General features: G+C 53.5%; 1 protein-coding gene across 5 annotated transcripts in view; it reads left to right on the top strand.

The window, feature by feature from the left end:
* ABCC8 (ATP binding cassette subfamily C member 8) overlaps nt 1-20,527 on the top strand; it is a 70,259-nt gene that overhangs the window by 30,421 nt on the left and 19,311 nt on the right. For 4 of the 5 annotated variants that reach the window (XR_009245312.1, XR_009245310.1, XR_009245311.1 and 1 more), the window contains exons 11-19: nt 4,901-4,941; nt 6,017-6,162; nt 8,268-8,373; nt 8,494-8,610; nt 8,939-9,014; nt 9,622-9,727; nt 17,598-17,648; nt 19,124-19,159; nt 19,721-19,819. Coding sequence is in view for 2 of the 5 variants with exons in the window: in XM_058663288.1 (XP_058519271.1) it covers nt 4,901-4,941; nt 6,017-6,162; nt 8,268-8,373; nt 8,494-8,610; nt 8,939-9,014; nt 9,622-9,727; nt 17,598-17,648; nt 19,124-19,159; nt 19,721-19,819 (778 nt within the window). In the remaining 3 variants the exon portion in view is untranslated. Of the gene's footprint in view, nt 1-4,900; nt 4,942-6,016; nt 6,163-8,267; nt 8,374-8,493; nt 8,611-8,862; nt 9,015-9,621; nt 9,728-17,597; nt 17,649-19,123; nt 19,160-19,720; nt 19,820-20,527 lie in introns of those variants that run through there. The other variant, XM_058663287.1, reaches the window with a different exon arrangement.

Raw genomic sequence — 20,527 nt, forward strand, 5'->3', positions numbered from 1 at the left:
CCAAGGTCTCAGCCAATAAATGGCAGAGCACTGAGAGAGAAGCCCACGTGGGCTCGGAGTTCACACAGAGACTCCATAGTTGACCATCAGACTGCACCTGGCACAGAGGAAATTGGTGAGTGCAAGGTAACGTGGGGGAACAAGCTGGAGATGAGGGCTGTGGCCCTTTGCTCTAGGAGTCTGTTTAACCCTGAATCCTGCAGAAGCAGTGACTCTAAGTGCTTCTTCTGTGAGGACAAAAAGCTCCTGGATCTACCAGTCAACCAGCTGAGATGCTGTCAGTTCGTTCTGTCTGTGTGTAGCTCATGCCCCAGAGCCAGGCTTTGCAGAGGGTGGGGCCACTAAAGAGCAAGTGAGCGTGGCCATGATCCCAGAGCTCACAGTCTTACAGGTGACCAATCATGCCTGGGAACAGTGGCTGTGCCTGTGGTCAGAGCCATGGGGTCTGTTGTAAATACCTCTGTCCTGTGTGTTACTTGCCAGGCCCCGAGTCTCTTACTTCTTCCCATCTGCCACTTACTTAACTGAACACTACTGTGTGCGGCCTTGGGGATGTGGTAGTGAGAAGAAATAGTGGTCCCAGCCTGCAGGTTGCTTAGTCTACTTTACTCGGGAAGGTTGGAGCAGACATGCAGAAGTGTTGTGAAGACACAAGCCAAAAGGGGTTCCCTGGGCAGCCATAGGGTTATGAGCTGTTAGGGACAGGAGTCTCAGGAAAGGCTCATCAGATGTGACATCCATGACAGGGTGCCAAAGGATAACCAGGTGAGGCCAGCCAGGTGAGAGGAGTGCCCCAGCCACAAAGGCTGCAGGTGTGGAAAAGCCCAGCATATTCAAGACTCCAGCACAATCCAGGGAGGAGTGGAGACCCAGACCACCTCAGACAGCACCTTGTGTGCTGGGCTCAGCTCTCAGGTTTTCTGTTGTGGTAAGCAGCAGTCATGTGAGGAGGAGAGAACAGGCCAGAGAAATGTGTGCTGGCTACCATCTTCAGTGCTCTGGGCTCAGGGGTCTGTACCACTCAACAGGACCTCCAGGGATGATTGTAACTGGCCTGATTGTGTGTCCTAAAACACAAGCAAATAATCCAGAACCAAATAAAGCTCCCCAGCTCAGCCACCCTTCAGGGTGGCGAGGCAGGGGCCCGAGGTGGTAGTAGGAAGTGGGCAGGATGGTGCTAGCGAACCCATAACCAAGACAGCCAACATGGTCCCTGTCCACAAACACCAGGGACCTTACCTGTCTGCACACCCTTGCTCTCCTCTGTCCTGCTCAACTAGGGTCCGTGACACTGAAGAGCCAGTGTACAGAGTATAGGTGCTTCCCAAGCTCCTTCAACACCTGCTCTTCCTTCTGCTTGCTAGTGTGGCTGCTGTGGGTTGCTGATGCATCTCCTGGCCTGGTTGGAGCCAAGGGACTCTTCAGTCAGTCAGAGAAAAAGGTAGAAATTAATGTGACTGTAGGGCCGCTGGCTGCACTGCCTCTACTGCTGGCAGCCAACACACTGACACACACTGGGAACCTGCCTTCCTTCCTCCCCCCTGCTGACGTCCCTGGTTGTCAGATTGAATGGGAAAAGATGGTGTGCCCCTCAAAATCCACTCCCCCTCACTCCTTGTAGAGAGGTAAGTTACCGTCAGGGCCAAGTTGGGAGCCCACAGCCTCTCCCTACTCGCTCCTTGGGGACAAAGCTGGCAGGGCCTCCTGGACACACAACTTCTGAAATATTTATCCGTGCTTTGTCAAGGAGAAGTGCCAGGAGCTGCTGGTGCCAAGTCGGACAGTATTCTCTGGACACAGCCGGGAGAGTGGGTGGTCTGAGCCCTGCTTGAGTTGGGGTTGCAATTCTGCTTAATTGGTAGAGGGAGACAAGGAAAACATACAGGCTTACTCCTGTGCTCTGAGATCAGGAAGAGGAGACATTTGGGAAATAACCTATGAATGAATAGCTCTGAAAGAACATTACTGGAGGAGATGACACACAAGGGCCTGCTTCTCTGCATGGTGGCAGAAGTGCTTTGTGGCTGGTGTCTTCTGGGCCCACCTACCTGCCATCAAACCTCTCCATATCACCACCTCCCCCACACACCATTTTTGTAACCTCTGTTTAACTTCACACAGCTTAACCTGTGATTCTTGCTCCCTCACATTCACAATTTGAGTGCTATCATGCCTGCCATTTTGTGCATTCTGTTTTTGTTTTTCTAAATCAGATCAAGGTGTGTCACCTGCCCTGTGGCTAGGCTCCAACTCCTGCCACCACCTGCAAATCTTGGAGAGTTTTGTGGGGGGATCAGGAAAATGGGGGCAAGGCCTCAGATCTGCAAGCAACCACAACTAGAAGCCAGCTCCCTGGCTCCATCACCCTCCACATGAGTACAGGGCTGGCTGCTGTACCCAGAGAGGAGTCAGAGCCCCCATGGTCCCAAGCCCCCAACACCCCCATCCCCAGCTGTACCCACCCTGATAGGCAACTAGGATCCCACTCCTCGCTTGCCCACCTGCAGGGAACCCCCATTCACCGTCACAGAGCAACCAGAATAGGGTAGAAAGCAATTATCTCATAAGCCTGCTCTGTGTTGCTGCCTCCGCTTTGAAATGTTCATTTTTAAATGTGTTTAAAGCTTGACTCATTCCTCAAAGGAATCCAGGCAGCTCCAAGAAACAAGACAATAAAATAAAAAACATAAAGAAAGCCATGCTGGGGAGAAGGTGCCGTGCGATGTCAATTATTGCACATTTTCCAGGCCTCCCAGAGCAAGGAGGTGCGGTCATTTGCGAGAACGTCCTCTCCTTCCCACTCCCGTTGGACTCTCAGTTTATTTCATTCGGGGCTGATTTGTTGCCGTGGTTGCGGTTTCGTGCGGCTGTAACAGACCGCGTGGAACAAACACCATCTTGCTGCTCGTTTTGTGCTCCCCTGGAATGATTATTTATGAGAAGTTCCCAGGAGATGGAGCGCGGGATCAGAAGGTTTGAACTTCTGTGGCATGCTAGCTACCAGGCACCAGATTGCTTTCCATGCGGGTTGTGCAATGGGACGAGCCAACTCCCAGCCCACTCTTCAGCTGGAAGATGGGCCTGAGAGTGGGGCAGAGGGCCAAGGGTGGTGCATGAGGCATCTCCTCAGTTGGGATCTGTGGTGTTGGGCAGGGGAGGAGTGGAAAAGAGGCTCCTGCCCCCATGGGCCCCTTTGGAACAGTTGCTGGTGGTGGTGGTGGTCAGATGTGGGCATGGACAGGGCTGTTTGTGCTGAGAGCTCCGTATTACTTACGAGCAAGGGCCCAAGCCTGATAGCCATGATCCTCCCCCTTCTCCCCGTGCAGTGATGGCCACACCATGTCTTGTGTCCAAGACTGGGTTCCTGAACTGTGGGCAGAACCCACAGCTGGGGACTGGAACGGGGGCTGTGGCACTGCAGGTGGGCACCTCGTGGGGCAGGGCAGTGTGAACACAGAGGTGAATGACCTGTGCTCCTATTAAGAAGCTTAGTGGTCTGAGAAATTAGCTATACCTCCAGGGCTCCAACCTCCATCCCTTTACCACAGTAGGAACTCTCCAATGACAGGGGCCTCACCTCTGCTTTCAGATTAGGGCTTCCCCAAAGGTAGTATCCATGTCCTTTCTGTCTGCTTGGGAACTTCCTTGGGCAGCGTCTTGTGTCTCCCCCATCCCATCAGGATCTTCTGGGAGCACAGCTCTTGCCTCTTTCCTCAGCGTGGGAAATCCCCTGAGGTAGGGCCATGGTCTGTCGTCTTAGGGTGCCTTGAAAGTTGGGGGCCGCATTCCCAGTGTGTACTTTTGCACAGTGCAGGATTCTTGGGGTAAGTGGACAGTCAGCCTCTCAGAACTGGGCTGGCTGGACTTCACCCATTTGACAGCAGCCATATGGGCAGGCTGTCCTTGACCTTGGTCTTTGGGTTCTCACTCCTGCTCCTGCTGCTTTAACTTGGCTCATAACAGTACCACACTTTTATGTGGGCTGGCCTGGAAGATACTGGAAGCAGGGAGATAAGATAGGCAGGCAGCAGCTTAGATGGTCAGCTGTCACTCCAGGCAGCTTCTCTCTCTTCTCTCTCGCTCTGAAAACTCAAGCCTGGGCTTAGGGCTGCCTGGGCACCTCTCCTTAGATCAGAGCAAGGAGATCTAGGGAGCAGGGCTAAGCTAGGAGCCCCTGCTGTGTGACTGATAGGCAGCACTTAGGGCTCACAGATCCCATTACCTATGTGATGTCCCTGAGCCTCAGAAACGGGGGGCATATGTAATTAGGTGTAAGGTTATAAATAGTAAGTGGGGAAACTGAGGTACAAGGAGGGTAAATGGCAAGCCCAGGGTTACATAGCTTGTGAACAACAGGGACTGCACCCATTGCTGCCAGCCCTCTTCACTCTGCATTTCATAAAGGACCTCAGCGTCTCCTGAGCATGGATGTAGAGCCTTAGCTCTCAGGAAGGCATGTTCTCGCCAGCTGAGGTCCTTGTGTACCTGTGCAGCGTGAAGCAGCATAAACTGTCCCCAGACCAGGGGGACATCAGCAAGTCCCAAAGCTTCAAAGAAAGCCTGGCTTTGCAGGCACTGGGGCAGAGAAAGGAGAAAGGAGAAAGGAGTAGCACCCTGGAGCCCTCCGAAACACCTGCAGTTCTCCAGCCCTACCCCTTCCCAGGTTCCCCAGGCACTTTCACCCCCATCCCCACAGAGCTGAGTTCCAGTATTTTCTCCTTTACTGTTGGGGGGAATTGGGGATTGGGGTATGGCATGTGCAACAGGAGTCCCTGAGGAACAGGGGAAGGAGCCGGAAATGCCCACCCTGCGCCTTGGGGCCACTGCTCCTGGGCCGTGCTGGGCATCTGCCTCCTGCCTCCTGCCTCCCACTGAACAGGCCCATATGCTTCCTCTGCAGTTTTCATGAACACGGCCATTCCCATCGCAGCTGTCCTCATCGTGAGTACACACATCCCCACCTCTCCCAGCGATGATGGGCGGGAGGTGGAGTGGGGGAGGCTTAAAGAGGTTGGACAGGTCGCCTCTCTGCTTTGGGAGGCAGGCCCAACAGCAGGACTGAAACAGGGAGGAAACAGCAAAGTCCCTCCTTTCCCGTGGACACACAGGGGCCTCGGGCTCCAGCCTGGGAGACTCGAGACTGAGAACCCAGACATGAAGCTCCTTGTACCAGAGTAGCTATCCAGTGTGTTCATGATGATAATTTGTACTGATTATGATAAAAACCATGGGAGACCAAGAGAGCTGAAATCGCCCACAAGGCTGTGGCAGCACCTTCAGTGTGTTTCTCCCCAGTCTTTTTTTAAGGCACAGGATATGTTATCCTGACTGAAATAGGGCTGTGCCACACGTACCGTTTTGTAACCAGTTCTGTTTTTTATTCATTTAAAGTTGAGCCCATGCCATGCCCATTTCTCCAAGTCATGAACTATCAAGATATGTTTTTTTACTAAGTGATTTTGACCCAAAACTGTGGGTGAGCTCAGGAGTGGGGCTGGCCACAGATCCCCTCCAGAAAAGCCAAGCCTCCCCCCACCCCAGCCGCCTCCTCCCCGCTTCTGACTCTGATGCAGTTCTTTAAAAAGAAGCATTCTTTTTCCCGCCGGGGCTCGGTATCCCTGAACTGTGGCAGGTTCACAGCCTGTCAAAGCACTCCTGGGAATTCTCTTTTGACCTGATTTATTGGGCTGTTTGGCGGCCTGGCACTGTGGGGCATTGTGGGTAACTGGGGCCTCCGGGACTGCCAGGTAGCCGGGTCAGGCATGGCAGGGAGCTGACCTTGCATCTCCTGTGTCTACTCTGGTTCCCACTGGTGCTAAGCTGCTGTGGGAAGAGGGGGCAGCACTGGCCCGGGAGGGGCTGTATCATCCTGCTCTGCAGTTTGCTGTCCTGTACTTGCTGGAGATAATTCAACAGGAGGACTATGAGAAGGATGAGGGTGTCTAACAGGGGCGGAGGGGCTGAATGTTTCCCAGATGGAAGGGGCCCACATGCTGAGCCATGCTTCTCTTCCCAGACCTTCGTGGGCCATGTCAGTTTCTTCAAAGGGGCTGACTTCTCACCATCAGTGGCCTTCGCCTCTCTGTCCCTCTTCCACATCCTGGTCACTCCACTGTTTCTGCTCTCCAGTGTGGTCCGCTCAACAGTCAAAGCTCTGGTGAGGTGAGAGGAGGGGCTAGGCTGGGGCCCTGTGCGGATAGCTCACACACCAGCCCCAGAACTTGCCCTAACGACTCCTGGAGTCATGGCCGCTTGTTCCCAGGACCCCCACCCCCACCCCACCCCGCTGATCCAGGTCTCCAGAAAGCTGGCTTTGGCTGGGCAGACGACACCAGCCTTGGGGGCTTCCTGGCACACCGTCCTGGCAGAGAACCTGTTGTGGTCCACCCCTTGTCACTACCAAGACAACTCTGAAAAATTCTGTGTTGTGCCAGCTTGGCATCTTCATAAATTCTACTGACTGATCTTAGTTTTGCTTCCAGAATGAGTGCCCTTATGTGGCAGCCCGTTGGATGGCAGAAGGCACCCCCTGAATGCCTCTCTTCACCAGCTAGCATCCTCTGGGGTTTCCAGGCTCCCAGAGCCTTGTCAGCCCTTGTCAGGGAAGCAGTGTCCCCAAGTACCTGCTGGTCATGGTGTGTTGGCCTGCAACCCTGAGAGGCTCCTACTCCCAGGGCCCGTGGTGATGCAGCCACTCTCCCGGAGGCATCATCCTCTGGGAGTGAGATCTGGAGGTGGAGGGCTGTGTCACTGGCTGTGGAATACCACGCCTGGTTCGTGCAGACCTCCTCGGTCCTCTGAAATAGCTCCTGTCAGCCAGGGCCTAACACGCCTCGGGGGGAGCTGGCTGTCCTTATCCTGTGCTAGTGGGGGCAGTTGATAACAAATGTGCCTTCTTCAGCCTAGATGCAAGTGGCACCCTTGAATCATGGCAGTGGCGGGGCAGGGGGAGGGGTGTTTTGGGGCAGCTGGTAGCAAAGGAGTAGCTGTTAAAATGGAGTAGCTGGTGGAGGAGTAACTTGCATGAGGAAGCTCTGCCAGGGGCCCCAAGATGGAAGGGAGCACATCTCAGTGAGATGATGGGGGGATCTGACCTGAACAACTGGCCTGACAGTGTGATTAGCTCAGCTTTCTTCACTCTATTTATAGACCAAGGCATTATGACTTCGGGTTATTGCCCCGCTCCCTGCCACTTCTGCTCCAGCCCTGTGGTTCTGTGTAGAAAACAAAGATTCCAGGATCTTACACTTGCTAAAACTCTGCTGGGCCTGTCCCAATGTTCTCTTGTTTCAATCTGTGACTTCTAAGAACAGAGCACCAGGGGAGCCAAGGCCTTTTTAAGGAGGAAGTTCAGGCTCCAAGCTTAGAGTGGAGGTGAGACACAGTCTGACCTTCCACTTCAAGAGCTGAAGATCAGCTCCGCACTTCCCACTCACCAAAACTGCAGGGAGAGTTCCAGAGAGGGAGGATGGAGGTGAGCAGGCAGGGGCCTGGTGCCTGCTCCTCCCAGGGTCAGGTGCACTGAACCACAGCCTGGTTGCAGCCCGGGCTGTTTTTCCCTTAGGATTGGAACGGTCTTGTTCCAAGCTGTCATAAGTTTAGGGAAAGGGAGAAAATGGGGACACAGACTAGTTTCAAGCCTCCCCAGATGGTTCCCAGCTCCGCGGGATGAGAGAGAAGCAACTGAAAGAGAAAAGTCCAGGGCCTCAGCAGAATCCACAGGGCAATTGGGCAGAAGGGAGGGGGGGGGAAGGGTCCTAGGAGGCGGGGGAAGGGTCCCACCCACCCCCACAGCAGGTTGCAAAGGGACTTAGATTTTTTCCTACTTATAAAGCAATTAACATGGTGGTGTGTGGGAGCTGCCTATACGTTTTTTACTGTGGTTTAATAACCAATGCTAAGCTAACGACTCTTCCCACAGGTCAACTTTAGCTCTGACAGTAACTAATAAAGCCCAGTACTGATCATCTTTCAGTTTAGTCATCCCAGCTAACCCATCCCACCTCCAACTCTAAAACAAACCAACCCCACCTTTCATCCAGACCCTGATCTGCTCCAGCCCCAGGCTAACACACCTTGACCATGCCCATGACCTGTCTCTTAGAGGTGCCCGCTGGTCCAGCCCCTGCAGCATGGGCATTGCAAGAGCCACACCTCAGGACAGGAATCTTCTGGGAGCTGAGCTCTTGGGCCATGCATGTCCTGCTCCCTGCCCCTCCCCTCTGTCCCTGGCAGGGGTGAGGGGCATCTCTGTGCTTCCTCTGCAGTGTACAGAAGCTGAGCGAGTTCCTGTCCAGCGCAGAGATCCGCGAGGAACAGTGTGCCCCCCGGGAGCCAACCCCTCAGAGCCAAGCCAGCAAGTACCAGGCGGTGGTGAGTGCCCAGGCTCCCTGGCTGCTCCCAGGCTTATTCTGTACAGTCTGCCAATCGTGCCTGGCTACATCCAACCTCAACCTTTCCTCCCATGGACCCTCATCTCTTGACCATCCCCAGCCCCTCAAGGTGGTGAACCGCAAGCGTCCGGCCCGAGAGGATTGTCGGGAACTCATGGGTCCCCTGCAGAGGCTGGCCCCCAGCGCAGAAGGGGACACCGACAACTGTTGTGTCCAGGTGAGCCCTGGACTCAACCTGTACAGGCCCAGTGGTCAGAGACCAAGCTGCTGGGTCTACCTTCCAGAGGCCTCCCTGCCTGCCTCCCTGGAGGGTCCCTTTGAGTCCTGAAACCAGAGACTCCACAGAGTTATCTTCTTGGGAGGGTGCCCTGGGCAGGGATCAGCAAGACAGGGCAAGTTCCCTCACCTGGCTCAGAAGTAAGTTGGGAGCTGGAATCAATCAGTCAGTGTCTTTTGACTTTCATGGGAGTGAGGAAGCAAGAGACACCTGAGACCTCCAGCTGCCTGTCTGTTTTCTTCCACGCGATGGGGTGTGGCCTACAAAGATCATCGGAGGCTTCTTTACCTGGACCCCTGATGGACTCCCCACACTGTCCAACATCACCATCCGTATCCCCCGAGGTACAGCTTGACTCTCCCCTAACAGGCCTGTCACCGCATCTCTCTGACATGTAGAGAAGGAGACAAATCCATAGATAGGGAGTGGCTGCTCCCTACTCACTCTTGGGGGGGCACAGAAGAGGACAAGGGCTACATTCTTGTGTGTCCACGTGCCACGGACAAGTTCAGCTGCACAGACAGGGCAGGCCAGATTGGGGGCGGGGGCAGAGACTTCAGTTCTCAAAGGAGCCCAGGGAAGTAGCCAAGAGAGGCATGGGGAGGAAGGGGGTTTCTGAGAATGAGTGAGGTCCCTGCCAGCATGTCCCATCATGAGCAGTGTCATGATCCCACTGCAGGGCTGAGAACCAGGATGGTCCTGGGGGGAACACAAGGGGCTGGGCTCATACTGGGAAGCATTAGAAGGGAGAAGGGTATGCGGAGGAAGGAAGGGAGCAGGCAGCAGATTGGAGGGGACCCCGTGCAGCCAGAGGAGGGCATGGATGTGGGGGAGGAAAGGCTCAGAGTGGAGGGATGATGTCACAGGGATTTGGGGGAGGAGGGTCGAGGGTGTCTGCCTGGTTGTCTTTCTGGATGATGGTTGTGCACACGCTTCTGTCTCTCCCTGCAGGCCAATTGACCATGATTGTGGGGCAGGTGGGCTGTGGCAAGTCCTCGCTGCTGCTTGCCACACTGGGGGAGATGCAGAAGGTCTCAGGGGTCGTCTTCTGGAACAGGTAAGGAATGCATCCTCTTTGGCAGGCGGTCCTCTTTCCTGCTCACCATGCATGTATCATGCACCCTCTGTCTACTCAATAAATGCTGCTCATTGTTCTTCTCTATCCAAACCTCACTATGTGCTGGGTTCTTTGCTAGATCTTCAACTTGCCTTACTTCATTTAATCCCTCTGATAATCAGCAATGCGAAGGTTATCATCAATTCTCACCTTATGGATAAGGAGCAGACCCTTTGGCCTAATTCCTGCAGCTAACAGGTGGCAGAGCCAGAATTAGAACTCAGTTCTGGGTGACTCCAATTCCCATGTATGCTCAGCAACTGTGCCTCCCAAGGTAGAAAGTTGCAGTGCCGCCATGAGCCACAGCAGAAATGACACTGACCATTCAGCGGGTGCCTGAAGGAGCGTGAGACAGCCCAGACAAATGTTGGTTTCTGGAAAAAGATTGTAATCTTAATTAAAGAGCCAGAAGCTTGAGCTGAATCGATCATAAATCAATTATTTATGCTCATCTATGTCCAAAAAGCACTTGAATCTCTTTGATAAAGGATGCAAATAAAATAGAACCTTTCAAAAAAAGGCAAGAATAGAGCTGAGGTATGAGGAGGGTTTCAGGGTGTTTGGAAAGCTGGGCAGAGGATAGCACCAAGCCTGGCACTGGAGCTAAGGAAAAAGAGCATCCGGTAGGGGCTGGCAGCTGTTCCAGAATAAAGATCATGGCTAATTCTGCAGAAGGATAGGTCTTCCCTCTAATCATTTCCGGGAAAGATGATCATTTGGAATCCCATGTTTTCATAAGCATGATGCAGAATGGAACATCCTGAGCCCCACTTCTGGATACCAGCAGGATCCCCCATTTCCTGTCTCTATAATGTCCTGAGTGTTGCCCCTGACCAACAGAAAGCAAGGGTCCCTCCTTGGCAGGGCTGGCAGGTGAGCCCCTGGGGTTTCCTGCAGTCTCGGTGCGTCTGCGTCTCTTGACCTTAATCACATTGTGGACTGTGGTATCTTATAGGACAACAGTGTCCCTACCCCCATTCTCCATCTTATGGGGAGAATTTCAGCACAGCCTGACAGGAAGACTCAGGTGTTGGCTTTATGGCCACTTTTCCAGTCCCTCCACCAAGCACACTATAAGCATGAGCCCCCTAGCCCTGGAGGTGTGTGTTCTCAGGGACTATGGCTTAGATAGGTTGGGTGCCCGGCAGGCCATTGTGTGGAACAGGGACCCTACACTTAGGTTCTTTCCCTCAATCCTGGCCACTGCCTTGAGCTGGAGTCCTGGGAACCCCAGACCCAGGAGTTAATCTCAGAGAGCAGACTGGATCTGTGCCCTCCTCCCAGGATGCATTTTCATTTTATCTTTTCTCTCCTTTTTTTAAAAATGTATTTGAAAGGTAGAGTTACAAAGAGAGAAAGGGAGAGCTAGAGAGTGATTTGCACCTTCACTCCCCAGGTGGCTGCAACAGTCAGGGCCCCAACAAAGCTAGGCACCAGGCGCTTCTTCCAAGTCTCACATGTGGGTACAGGGCCTCATACACGTGGACCATTTTTCACGCCTTTCCCACGCACAGTAGCAGGGAGCTGGAAATGAAGTGGAGCAGCCGGGACTTGAACCGGCACCTATATGGGAGCTGTCATTGCAAGTGGTGGCTTAACTCACTACACCACAATGTCAGCCATGGGGGCAGTCTTTTTTCTAGATGGGAATACAGAGTTCAGAGATTGTAGCTGCCTCTGGGCTCCCCTGCCAGTGTCCAGCTCAGCACGAAAATTAAAACTGCTTCCCCTGGTCCCTTTACCCTCTTTCTTCTCTTATGTTAATTTTTGTTTATTTGTCTTCACTTTAGTTGCAACTCAGAGAGACAGAAATTTCCAATCCAGTGGTTCACGCCCAGATACCCACAGCAGCCAGGACTGGGTCAGACTGAAGCCAGCATGTTGGAACTCAATCTGGGCCTCCCACGTGGGTGGCAAAGACCCAAGTCTTGAGCTATCACTGGCTCCCTCGGAGTGCACATTAGCAGGGAGTTGGATGTGCAGCAGAGGAACCAGGGTTCAAACCAGCACTCCGGTATGAGATGTTGGCATCCCAAGAAACAACACTGCCCTAAATACCAGCCCCATCCATTGCCTTCTTTCTTTGCCCCCTCCTCCACTCCTGGCCCACCTCTGGAGCCCTTACACCTGCATCAGCACCTCTCCTTATGCTCTGCCGATGTGGCAGTCATATGTGACTGGGGCTCAGCCAGGCCTCTACCTCTTCTACAAGCTGTACCAGCCCTCAAGTTCCCACTCAGAGACACAAGGAACTCCTCCAGGGCAGCACACACTGAGCCCCTCAGGGTGTGCCAGGTACTGTGCCAGGTACTTCCTTGCCTTAGTCTTCACTAAACGCTGTAAGACAGCTGTGATTATGAGCCCCTTTTGCAGATGCAGAAGCTGAGGTGGAACAAGTCATCCAAGGCTGCCCAGTGCTTTTGGTAGCAAAAGTAGAATCTGGTACCCGAACACAGGGGCTTTCCCCTAGTGCCCCAAGAGCAGGGGCACAGAGCATCACTAACCCTGTAACACACACACACACCTGCCTCCTCAGCAGAGCCGTATGCTCAGGTCTCTCAGCTCTGTCCTCATCGTCAACACCTGTTGTCCTCCACGGTGTCCCAGGCCCCAGCCCCTGGCTCTGTCCGATCCTTGGGAAGGGGAGGTGGTAAGAAAATTCTTCTTTATGCAGGATCCACTGTACTCTCCCCGAGCTAGGGAGGGGCATCAGGTTAGTTCACAGCCAGCCCCAGGAAGCTGAGTGTGTGTTCCTGCTCTAGTTTCTCCCCGTGCGTTTATTGAGCACCTGCTGTGCCCCAGACCCTGTGTCCAGCATCAGGAATGCAGGGACAGTTAAGATACAGCTCCTGCTTAAAGGGACAAGCAAGCAGCACTGTGCTAGCAGCCTGGAGCAGCAGTGTGAGCCCTGCGGTAGGGGAAAGAGGCTGCCTGCAGACCCGGCCTGTGAACTTGGAAGAGGCCCGTGCGGTGTTGGGAGACGAAGGCATCACAGGCAGAGGTGGCAGTGTGAGCAGTGGATTGCTGGTAGTAACGATTCTACTAGCCAGAACGCAAGATGTATGGTGTGTGGGGGTGGGAGATGGAACTGAGATGGTAAGCTTGACAAAGATCAGACTTTTCAGACCCAGGAAATAAGATTCTACTGAAAGGCTATAGAAGAAGTGTGCTGGTGATGCAGGAAGAAGAGAAGGAGAGAATGAGGGGAGGGAGAGAAGGGACACACAGTTAAGAATGCATCCCAGTAGCTAAGAGGAGGGAGACTCTAGGTAGACACGATCTAGTTGGATTCATCAGCTGTTTGCCCCCTCCCCCAACCCTGGCTCTGCTAGGCCACTTGTCTTGAACAGTGAACAAAGCACAGGGGAATTGCACATGGGGGTTTCCCCTTGGTGACCACCTAGAACTGTCACTGAGCCGGGTCCACAGAGAGCTGATAACGCTGGCTAAGGGGACCAACCTGGCCACTGTTCCCAAGCTCCACCTTCTGCAGCCAGAGGCAAGGGGCTGCTCCCATGGTTTTCACCCACAGCAGGGCCAAGTCCAGGGAGCCAGGCAGCCAGAAAGAGTTCCGAGAGGCAGCAGGCAGATGTGGAGGGGCTTGGAAATCCAGCACAGAGAAGGTGCTTGGTTGATTGGCACAAGGCATCATTTATTCCAGCACTGACCAAGGGAGCAGTGGCTGGGCAGGGAGCATCTGGGGCCTTAGAGCCAGGCTGTCGAGCTCAGATCTGGGCTGTCTGCTTTAGAACAGACAATGACCTCCATGTCAGCCCCAGCTTCCCCCTCTGTGACCCACAAGGTTGATGGGAGGATGCACCAAGCAGGGAAGGAATACCCTGCAAATATCATTACTCGGCAGCATCCTTCTTTGCCAGAAACAAATCCCACTGAGGCTCTAATTGTACTCCAGGCTGTCTCCCGGGAGAGATGGCAGTGAGCTCCCTGGAGACGTGGATCACGTCCTATCTCTCTGTAGCCCTGGTGCCTTGCTAACTGAGTCATTCGCAGAAAGGTTGAACCAGGAACAGCTTACAGCCTTCAAGGTGCTGTCTGACATTATAAAGACCTCTTGAGCTCTCTCCCTCCCACAGGGCTTCCCTAACCCAGAAATCCCTCTGCCTGGCTCACGTTGTGATGCTGTGCTGGTACATCATCTTCCTCCTCCCGGGATCCTGGGGGTTGAGTCCACATGCAGCTGCCTTATGAAGGCTACAGAGGCAGAGAGCTGATCACTGCCCTTGCTCACAAGACTTAGAGGGAGAGGGACGTAGAGACAGTCCCAGGGGGAGCATGCAGGATCCATGGGCTGTGATCCTGCTGGTCTGGAGCCTGAATCCAGGGCCTCAGGGCCACGGGGCTCACAAACATTTCCTTTAAGAGTCCCCTGTCCCTGTTTGGCTCTGTGTGAACTGTCAGCTTGGGAATTTGCAAACACCCCACCATCACCACCACCCTGAATCCCTAAAGGAGAACATTTGTTTTGTTTATATTTATTTGGAAGGCAGCCTGACAGAGAGAGGTTTTCACCCATTGGTTCACTCCGTAAATGTAACTGGGCCAGGTCCAAGTCAAGAGCCCAGAACTCCATCTGGGTTTCCTACATGTGTGTCAGGGGCCCCAGCACTTGGGCCAGCTTAAGAGGAAAACATTTTAATGGAAAGTCAATATTAGTGCATACATTCAGGTGAAATTCTTTTACTAGGAATAAAGACCAAGGCCATTACTCTGCACGGTGGAGTGCCCTTTAATGCTGCTACAGAGCCAACAGGAAGCAGAGCCCTGAGGAACTGGCTCAAGATCGCTGCCCGAAGTGGGGCTGCAACTGCTGTGTCAGGGCGCTCCCTAATGAAACCTCCCATGTGGACTGTTTGTCCCATCTCTCTGTGCCCACTCTTGAGGCCCAGGGTCTGTTGCCTGCTGAGACCCTGGTTGGTCTGATCTGCCCATGAGGTTCCTGGAGCCTTGGAGGAGCTGGTGCCAGATGCTCAGATGCACCTGTGTTTCCTGGCAGGTGCAGCAAGTGAGTGAGTTGGTGGACAGGAGGAGGGATGTGTGCAGAAGCAACGCCTGGAGGCAGGCCTGCCTGGGGACCAGAGGGTGTCAGATGCAGTCCTGATTCTGCCTCTGCCAGTTTTGTAGCCGTAGGCAGGTCATGTCACCTCTCTCGGATGCTGTCTCCTCCTCCAGACATGAGGAAGACCCTGGATTTCTTCCCCAGGAGATTTGGCCTTGGGACCCAGTGACAGCTGTGTCATTGTGAGGTTTTACCTTCACTGCCATTTTACAGATAAGTTCCTCTAAGTACAGGAGCTTCGGATTTCACAGTGAGCAGAGCAGCCTGAAGCACACATGCTTGGAACCCATACTCCTCCCCGGCCTCCCCGTTACCTGTCTCCCCATACTGTCCCCTTTCCCCCTTCCACCTCCACCATCCCACTCTTTCCCATCCATTAGAGTTCTTCCTAGCTGTCAATTTCTTTATATACTTCCCCTATTTTCTTAGACTTCCTTGTCCTCCAAACTGCTTTGTTAAAATCATGTTTTTCTCAGATTGCCCACCCTTAAAAAATGTCCATTCAATTAGGGGAAAAAAAGGCATAGAGAGGATAAAAGCCACCCAATACCGCATCACCCAGAAGCCTTTGGTCTTTTCTCTGAGCATCCGTGTGTGCCTCAGAAAGTTCTCCAGTACTCTGCCGTTCCTGCTCATCTCCCAGTTCTTACAACTTTCTGACTTCTTTATCTGTCCAATCTGCCCTGCCAGGTTGTAAGTCCTGGCAGGACAGGCTCTATGCCCTGGTTCAGGTTGGTGCAACACCTACCTAGCTTCCAGTTGACTCACCTACCTAGCTTCCAGTTGACTGGAAGGAAGGTCGTGAGGTTAGAGAACTGAGAGAAACATCCCTTCAATCCAGGGCTTGGTCCCCAAAGTGTAGACAGAGGGCGAGTAGAATATTCTCCCCCTCATTGAGAGATCTCAGCACTCACTAGAAGGAAGTGTCTGACAGTTGGTTACTCCATGCCATGCTTCCCTGCTCAAGTAGGTACACCACAGCTTTACAGAAACTCATGCTAGGAGACTGGGGGACGTGCTGAGAAGAGAATCTGACCCTGGCCTCACGCCCCAGCTTCCCTTCCTGCTGGTACTGCATCAGTTTGGGCAGGTGTGCCAGCTTTGAGCCTCCATTTCCCCACCTGTAAAGTGAGGATGAAGAGATAGGGTTGCCAGAAGCTGCTGAGTGTGGTCAGCCTTGCACAGTGTTCATCCGTTCCTTTCCTTCCTTCTAGTGATCACTGTGAGAGTCAGCCGCCTCTGTTTGTTACAGATTTGAATGCTATGGGGGCTGACAGGCCCTGCCAGCTCTGATATGCACTCGGGGTGACAGGCCCACCCCGGAGCTGATCAGGGAACAAGGTTGTCCATTAGGAGGGTAATTGATCCAGACCATGATACCCACCGAGTTAGGGCTGGAGCCTGGTCTTATGAGAGCCACTGCCACAAAGGCTTGAATAAGAACTCTGGGACCCAGAAGCAGTCAAGCAGGGAGGACTCCAGGGATCTGTTCATGGGGGCTGTGGCTGCAGAGCTGGAATTCATCAGCTTAATGGCTTTATCTGTCTCACATTACCAACTTATCTGTAAATTGTAAATTACAGCAATCTGGTGAGATGGATGCAAGCTTAAGAGAGTGAAATGAGACTGCAGAGATCAAGAACAGGATGGAGAGGCCTGGCGACCACATAACCCTGGGGTCTCTGCCTCCGGTCCTGTGCCCTCAGCCTAACAGGGATTGGCTCCTCCCTCTCCCTGGTGTTGGCCATCCTAGAGTTCCTGCAGGGAGGAACATCTTAGAGCTATGGTGCGGGAAAGCATGGGGAAATCATGTGCCGTGGACAACAGGACTAGAAAGCGTTGGAGTCAGACCTGCTGGCTCTGCTACTTGCTGGCAGTGGGGCTGGGCAAATGACTTGGCTCTGTGCCTTGACTGCTTTGTCTGTAAAGTTAGAAACCTTTATCTAAACATCTAAAGAGATCAACCGATTGCAGTCTTGCCCCAGGGCTTAGGAAGTTCAGTATCTGCTGGCTGTTTTCGCTGTAATGAGAGTGAAATCTGCATGGCCCTGAGCGGATTGTCACCCCTGTGCATAACAGGAGCACGCACTTCTCTGGTTCCTAGAAGGCCGTGGCCTAGAGCAGGAGAAGGAGCATTGGCCAAATTGGCTCACAATTCAGGTCACCCCACCTGGTGTTTTCCAAAAATGTCCCCTGGGTTGACCCATGATGCTGAATGCAGTTTATAGCATGGTCCTCTCAGGTCATGCATGGGTTGGTAAGAAGGAAGATTTGATCCACATAAGAAAGAAGATCTTACCCACATGAGTACACATGGGTGTTTGCCCCACCTCTGGTTCAGAGCTGCAGTAGTCTACCTACCTGGGTTCCTTTGCACAGTTTGAGAAGCACTATGAGAAATGATTGTGACCTTGGGAGAATCCCCTTGCCTCTCTGAGCCTTAGTTTTTCCAACAATCTTGGCACCTCAGAAGCCTCATGGCCCCTCTGTGTCAATGCCAAGTACACTGATGTCGTGTGCAGGCTGCTTGGAAGGTGCCTGTCCAGGGGCTATTGGGAGGGTTGGGGGTTGGGAAGAGCAGTTCCTGACCCCCAAAAGTTATTTGGTATGCAAATGTGGGTGAGAGGGTAGGAGGGTGGAGGGTGGAGATTGCTTCTTTCTGAAGATCAGATTTCATGCAAAGGCAACAACATACCAAATGAGTTGTGACCTCTCTCTTCTGTGTCTCAACAGCCTTCCTGACAGTGAGACGGGTGACGACCACAGGTACAGCCACGGAACTGGGTGAGAAGCGGGTCCCAGTGAAGGGAAGGGACCAGGTGGTGATGGGAGGCTTGTGGGAGGGGTTAGCAGTCTGCTTTCAGAGCTGGAGAACTAAGGCGATGCATCTCAGTAAGGGCATGGTGGGGGACGGGAACGTGGGCATTGCAATGCTTTGTGCCCATGTAAAGGGCCCCATAATATGTGAGCAAAGGTCAGCATATCTGTGGGGTTAGTATTTCACAGTGGATACCACCAGAAAGTAGATTATTAGTTGTCAGGCACTGGAGAGAGAGAAAGAGAGGAAGGGGTTGCTAATGCTTGTGGAGATTTTTGGGGGTGACTGGTTGATGACTGTGATGGATGAAACTAGCTAGTGGTGATGGCCACACAGCCTTGTGAATATGTTAAAAACAAACAAACAAACAAACAAACAAACAAACAACAACAAAACTGCTGAGCTATAGAGAGAGTGCTTCCGGGAAGAGATAGTTAGGAAATACATGACAATACCACTGGGAAGAAGCTGAAATACCGTCAAGAGGAGCTAGACAGAGTGGCCTAGCTGATTTGTTCGGTGCAAAAGCCTCAAGGCACAGAGCAAGACTGCTGAGGCTCCAAACACCCTCCTGCCCCTGCATGTCATAAGTTCAGTGGAGAGAAACAGGGCAGCAAGCAGGCACACCGCCCTTGTCAATAAGACCAAGCCTGCCACCTTCCTCCCCAGTATCACATGGGCCCCACTTCCTGATGTGGCCTCCACCCTTTCTCCCACTTTGTTCCAAAGTGCCGGGGCGTGATGACAGCCCTGCCCATCCAGCCAAAGGTCAGGTGTGGCACGTGACAAGTATAAGCCTGCATGACAAGAACACAGTAACACCACCATTGACACTGGGGGCAGCTTGGGCTGTGCTGCAGCTATGGGCCCTGTGACTCACGAGGCTTCCCTGGCAGAGTCCCTATATGCCATGGTTGTCTTCTACAGGGCCACATGTGACTACTACCTTACCCAGTGCCCTTATCAGCTCTGTCAGCTTTGGGTTCCCGGCCACAAAGTGCAGATGCCACTGTCAGCCGGCCCAGCTCCCTACCCTTGCCATGGTGCAGCTGTCTGCCCGAGACCTCAGCCTGCTCATCTGAACCCAGTACAGAGGCTGGGCCTGATGGGACCACGCAGAGGGCCGCATCCTCCTCTGACCCAGCAGGATCACGTGTCCCATTCTTCCTCTGTCCTTCTTAACCAGGACCCTGGGCCTCCTTCCACACCCAAGTCCACAGTCAGGCTGGGAGGCTCTCCCAGGATGGCCACACGCACTTACCCACCCCACCCCACCCCTGCTACACCTCTTTGTGCAACCCTTGGGGCTGTGGACTTGGCTTCAGGGGTGATGGCTCAGGTGGGGACGGAGGGAGTTCCAGATTGTATCGCAGAACAAACCCAGAGGGGTTTGTTGACATGGAGGGAGGATTCTGACAGGTGTCTTTCCTCCCTACTGCAGCCCAGAGCAGGAGACAGCAGCCGACTCAGACATCAGGTACCAGGTGCTGGGAGCACTGTCCACAGAGGGAGAAACGTGGCCCTGGAGAGTGGCCTCAAGACCCATCTCCTGCTGCTGGGGTACCGGGGTTGGTCTGGAGGAGCTGTGTCCTGCAACTAGTGGCTTGAGAGCTACCACTACGTCCATCTTGCTGTTTACTCCCTGCCACTGTTGGGAACCGGGGGCCCTAAAAGCACATCACACTGATAGCCTTGGCTCCACTTTGTAAAAGCACATGTGGGATGGAGTGGTTCCAGGCAACTCTGCTGGGAGGAAATCAGAGGTCAAATGAGTCCCTGGCTGGCTGGGAATTGAGCAGGAACAGATGAGGTCTCCCCCAGTCAGCTGGAACTCAGGACTCCCAAAGCTGGTCAGGCCTTGGAGGTGGTACGGGAGAGACCACTTAGAAGCCAACAGCAGATTCCAGCCAACAGGCCAAGAGTACCTTCCATGTGGGCGCTACCCCCTTACGCTGGTCTAAGCCCTTTGCTAGATTCGCCCCTCTGAGGATGAGCGCCCAGGGAGGTCCCAATTCCAACCCTACCCTGTTGCTTCCAGGAAAAGAGGCCCCGTGGCTTATGCTTCTCAGAAGCCGTGGCTGCTGAACGCCACTGTGGAAGAGAACATCACCTTTGAGAGCCCCTTCAACAAGCAGCGGTAAAACCTGCAGAAGACACGCGGGCAGCGGGGAGGGGAGGCTCTGAGCCCCAGCACAGAGCCCTGCCCCTCTCCCATCACCCACACCCTGCTCTCCAGGCTGCTGCCCTGGAGCCCGGCCAGCTCCATATGGTCCATCTGGAAGGGCCACAGCGCTGGGGGAGGGGAGGGAGAGTGCTGCTGACCTCACTTGAGGCTGGCATGCAGGCAGATCCTCTCTCCCCAGGGTTGCCTGCTTTTGCGATTCCCACCCCAGCTCTGAGACTGGGGTCCTGCTTCCCTCCAATGATCACAAGAGCCAGCATCAACTGAGCTCTTAGCAGGTGCCAGACACCAGGCTCAGCTCTATGGACACACAATTTCCTCTAAGGTTCACAACCACCTCAGTGGACCGGTACTGTTGTTATCTCCATTTTATAGGTGAGGAAGCCAAGGCTCAGAAAGCTTAGATAAGGATGGGCGTTTGGTACAATGGTTAAGATGCTACTTGGACCACCTTGCAATTCTTATTGGGATACCTGGGTTTGCATCCCAGCTGTACTCCCATTCCAGCCTCCTACACTCTGAGAGACAGCAGGTGATGGCTCAAATAGTTAAATTCTTGCCACCCACATGAGACCCCTAGACTGAGTTCTCAGCTGTTGCAGAGATCTGGGGAGATGGGAGATCTGTATCAGTCTCTATGCGACTTAGGCTAATTAAATATGT

Source organism: Ochotona princeps, chromosome 4 (assembly GCF_030435755.1).
Source record: "Ochotona princeps isolate mOchPri1 chromosome 4, mOchPri1.hap1, whole genome shotgun sequence".
In the NCBI taxonomy this organism is placed as follows: Eukaryota; Metazoa; Chordata; class Mammalia; order Lagomorpha; family Ochotonidae; genus Ochotona; species Ochotona princeps.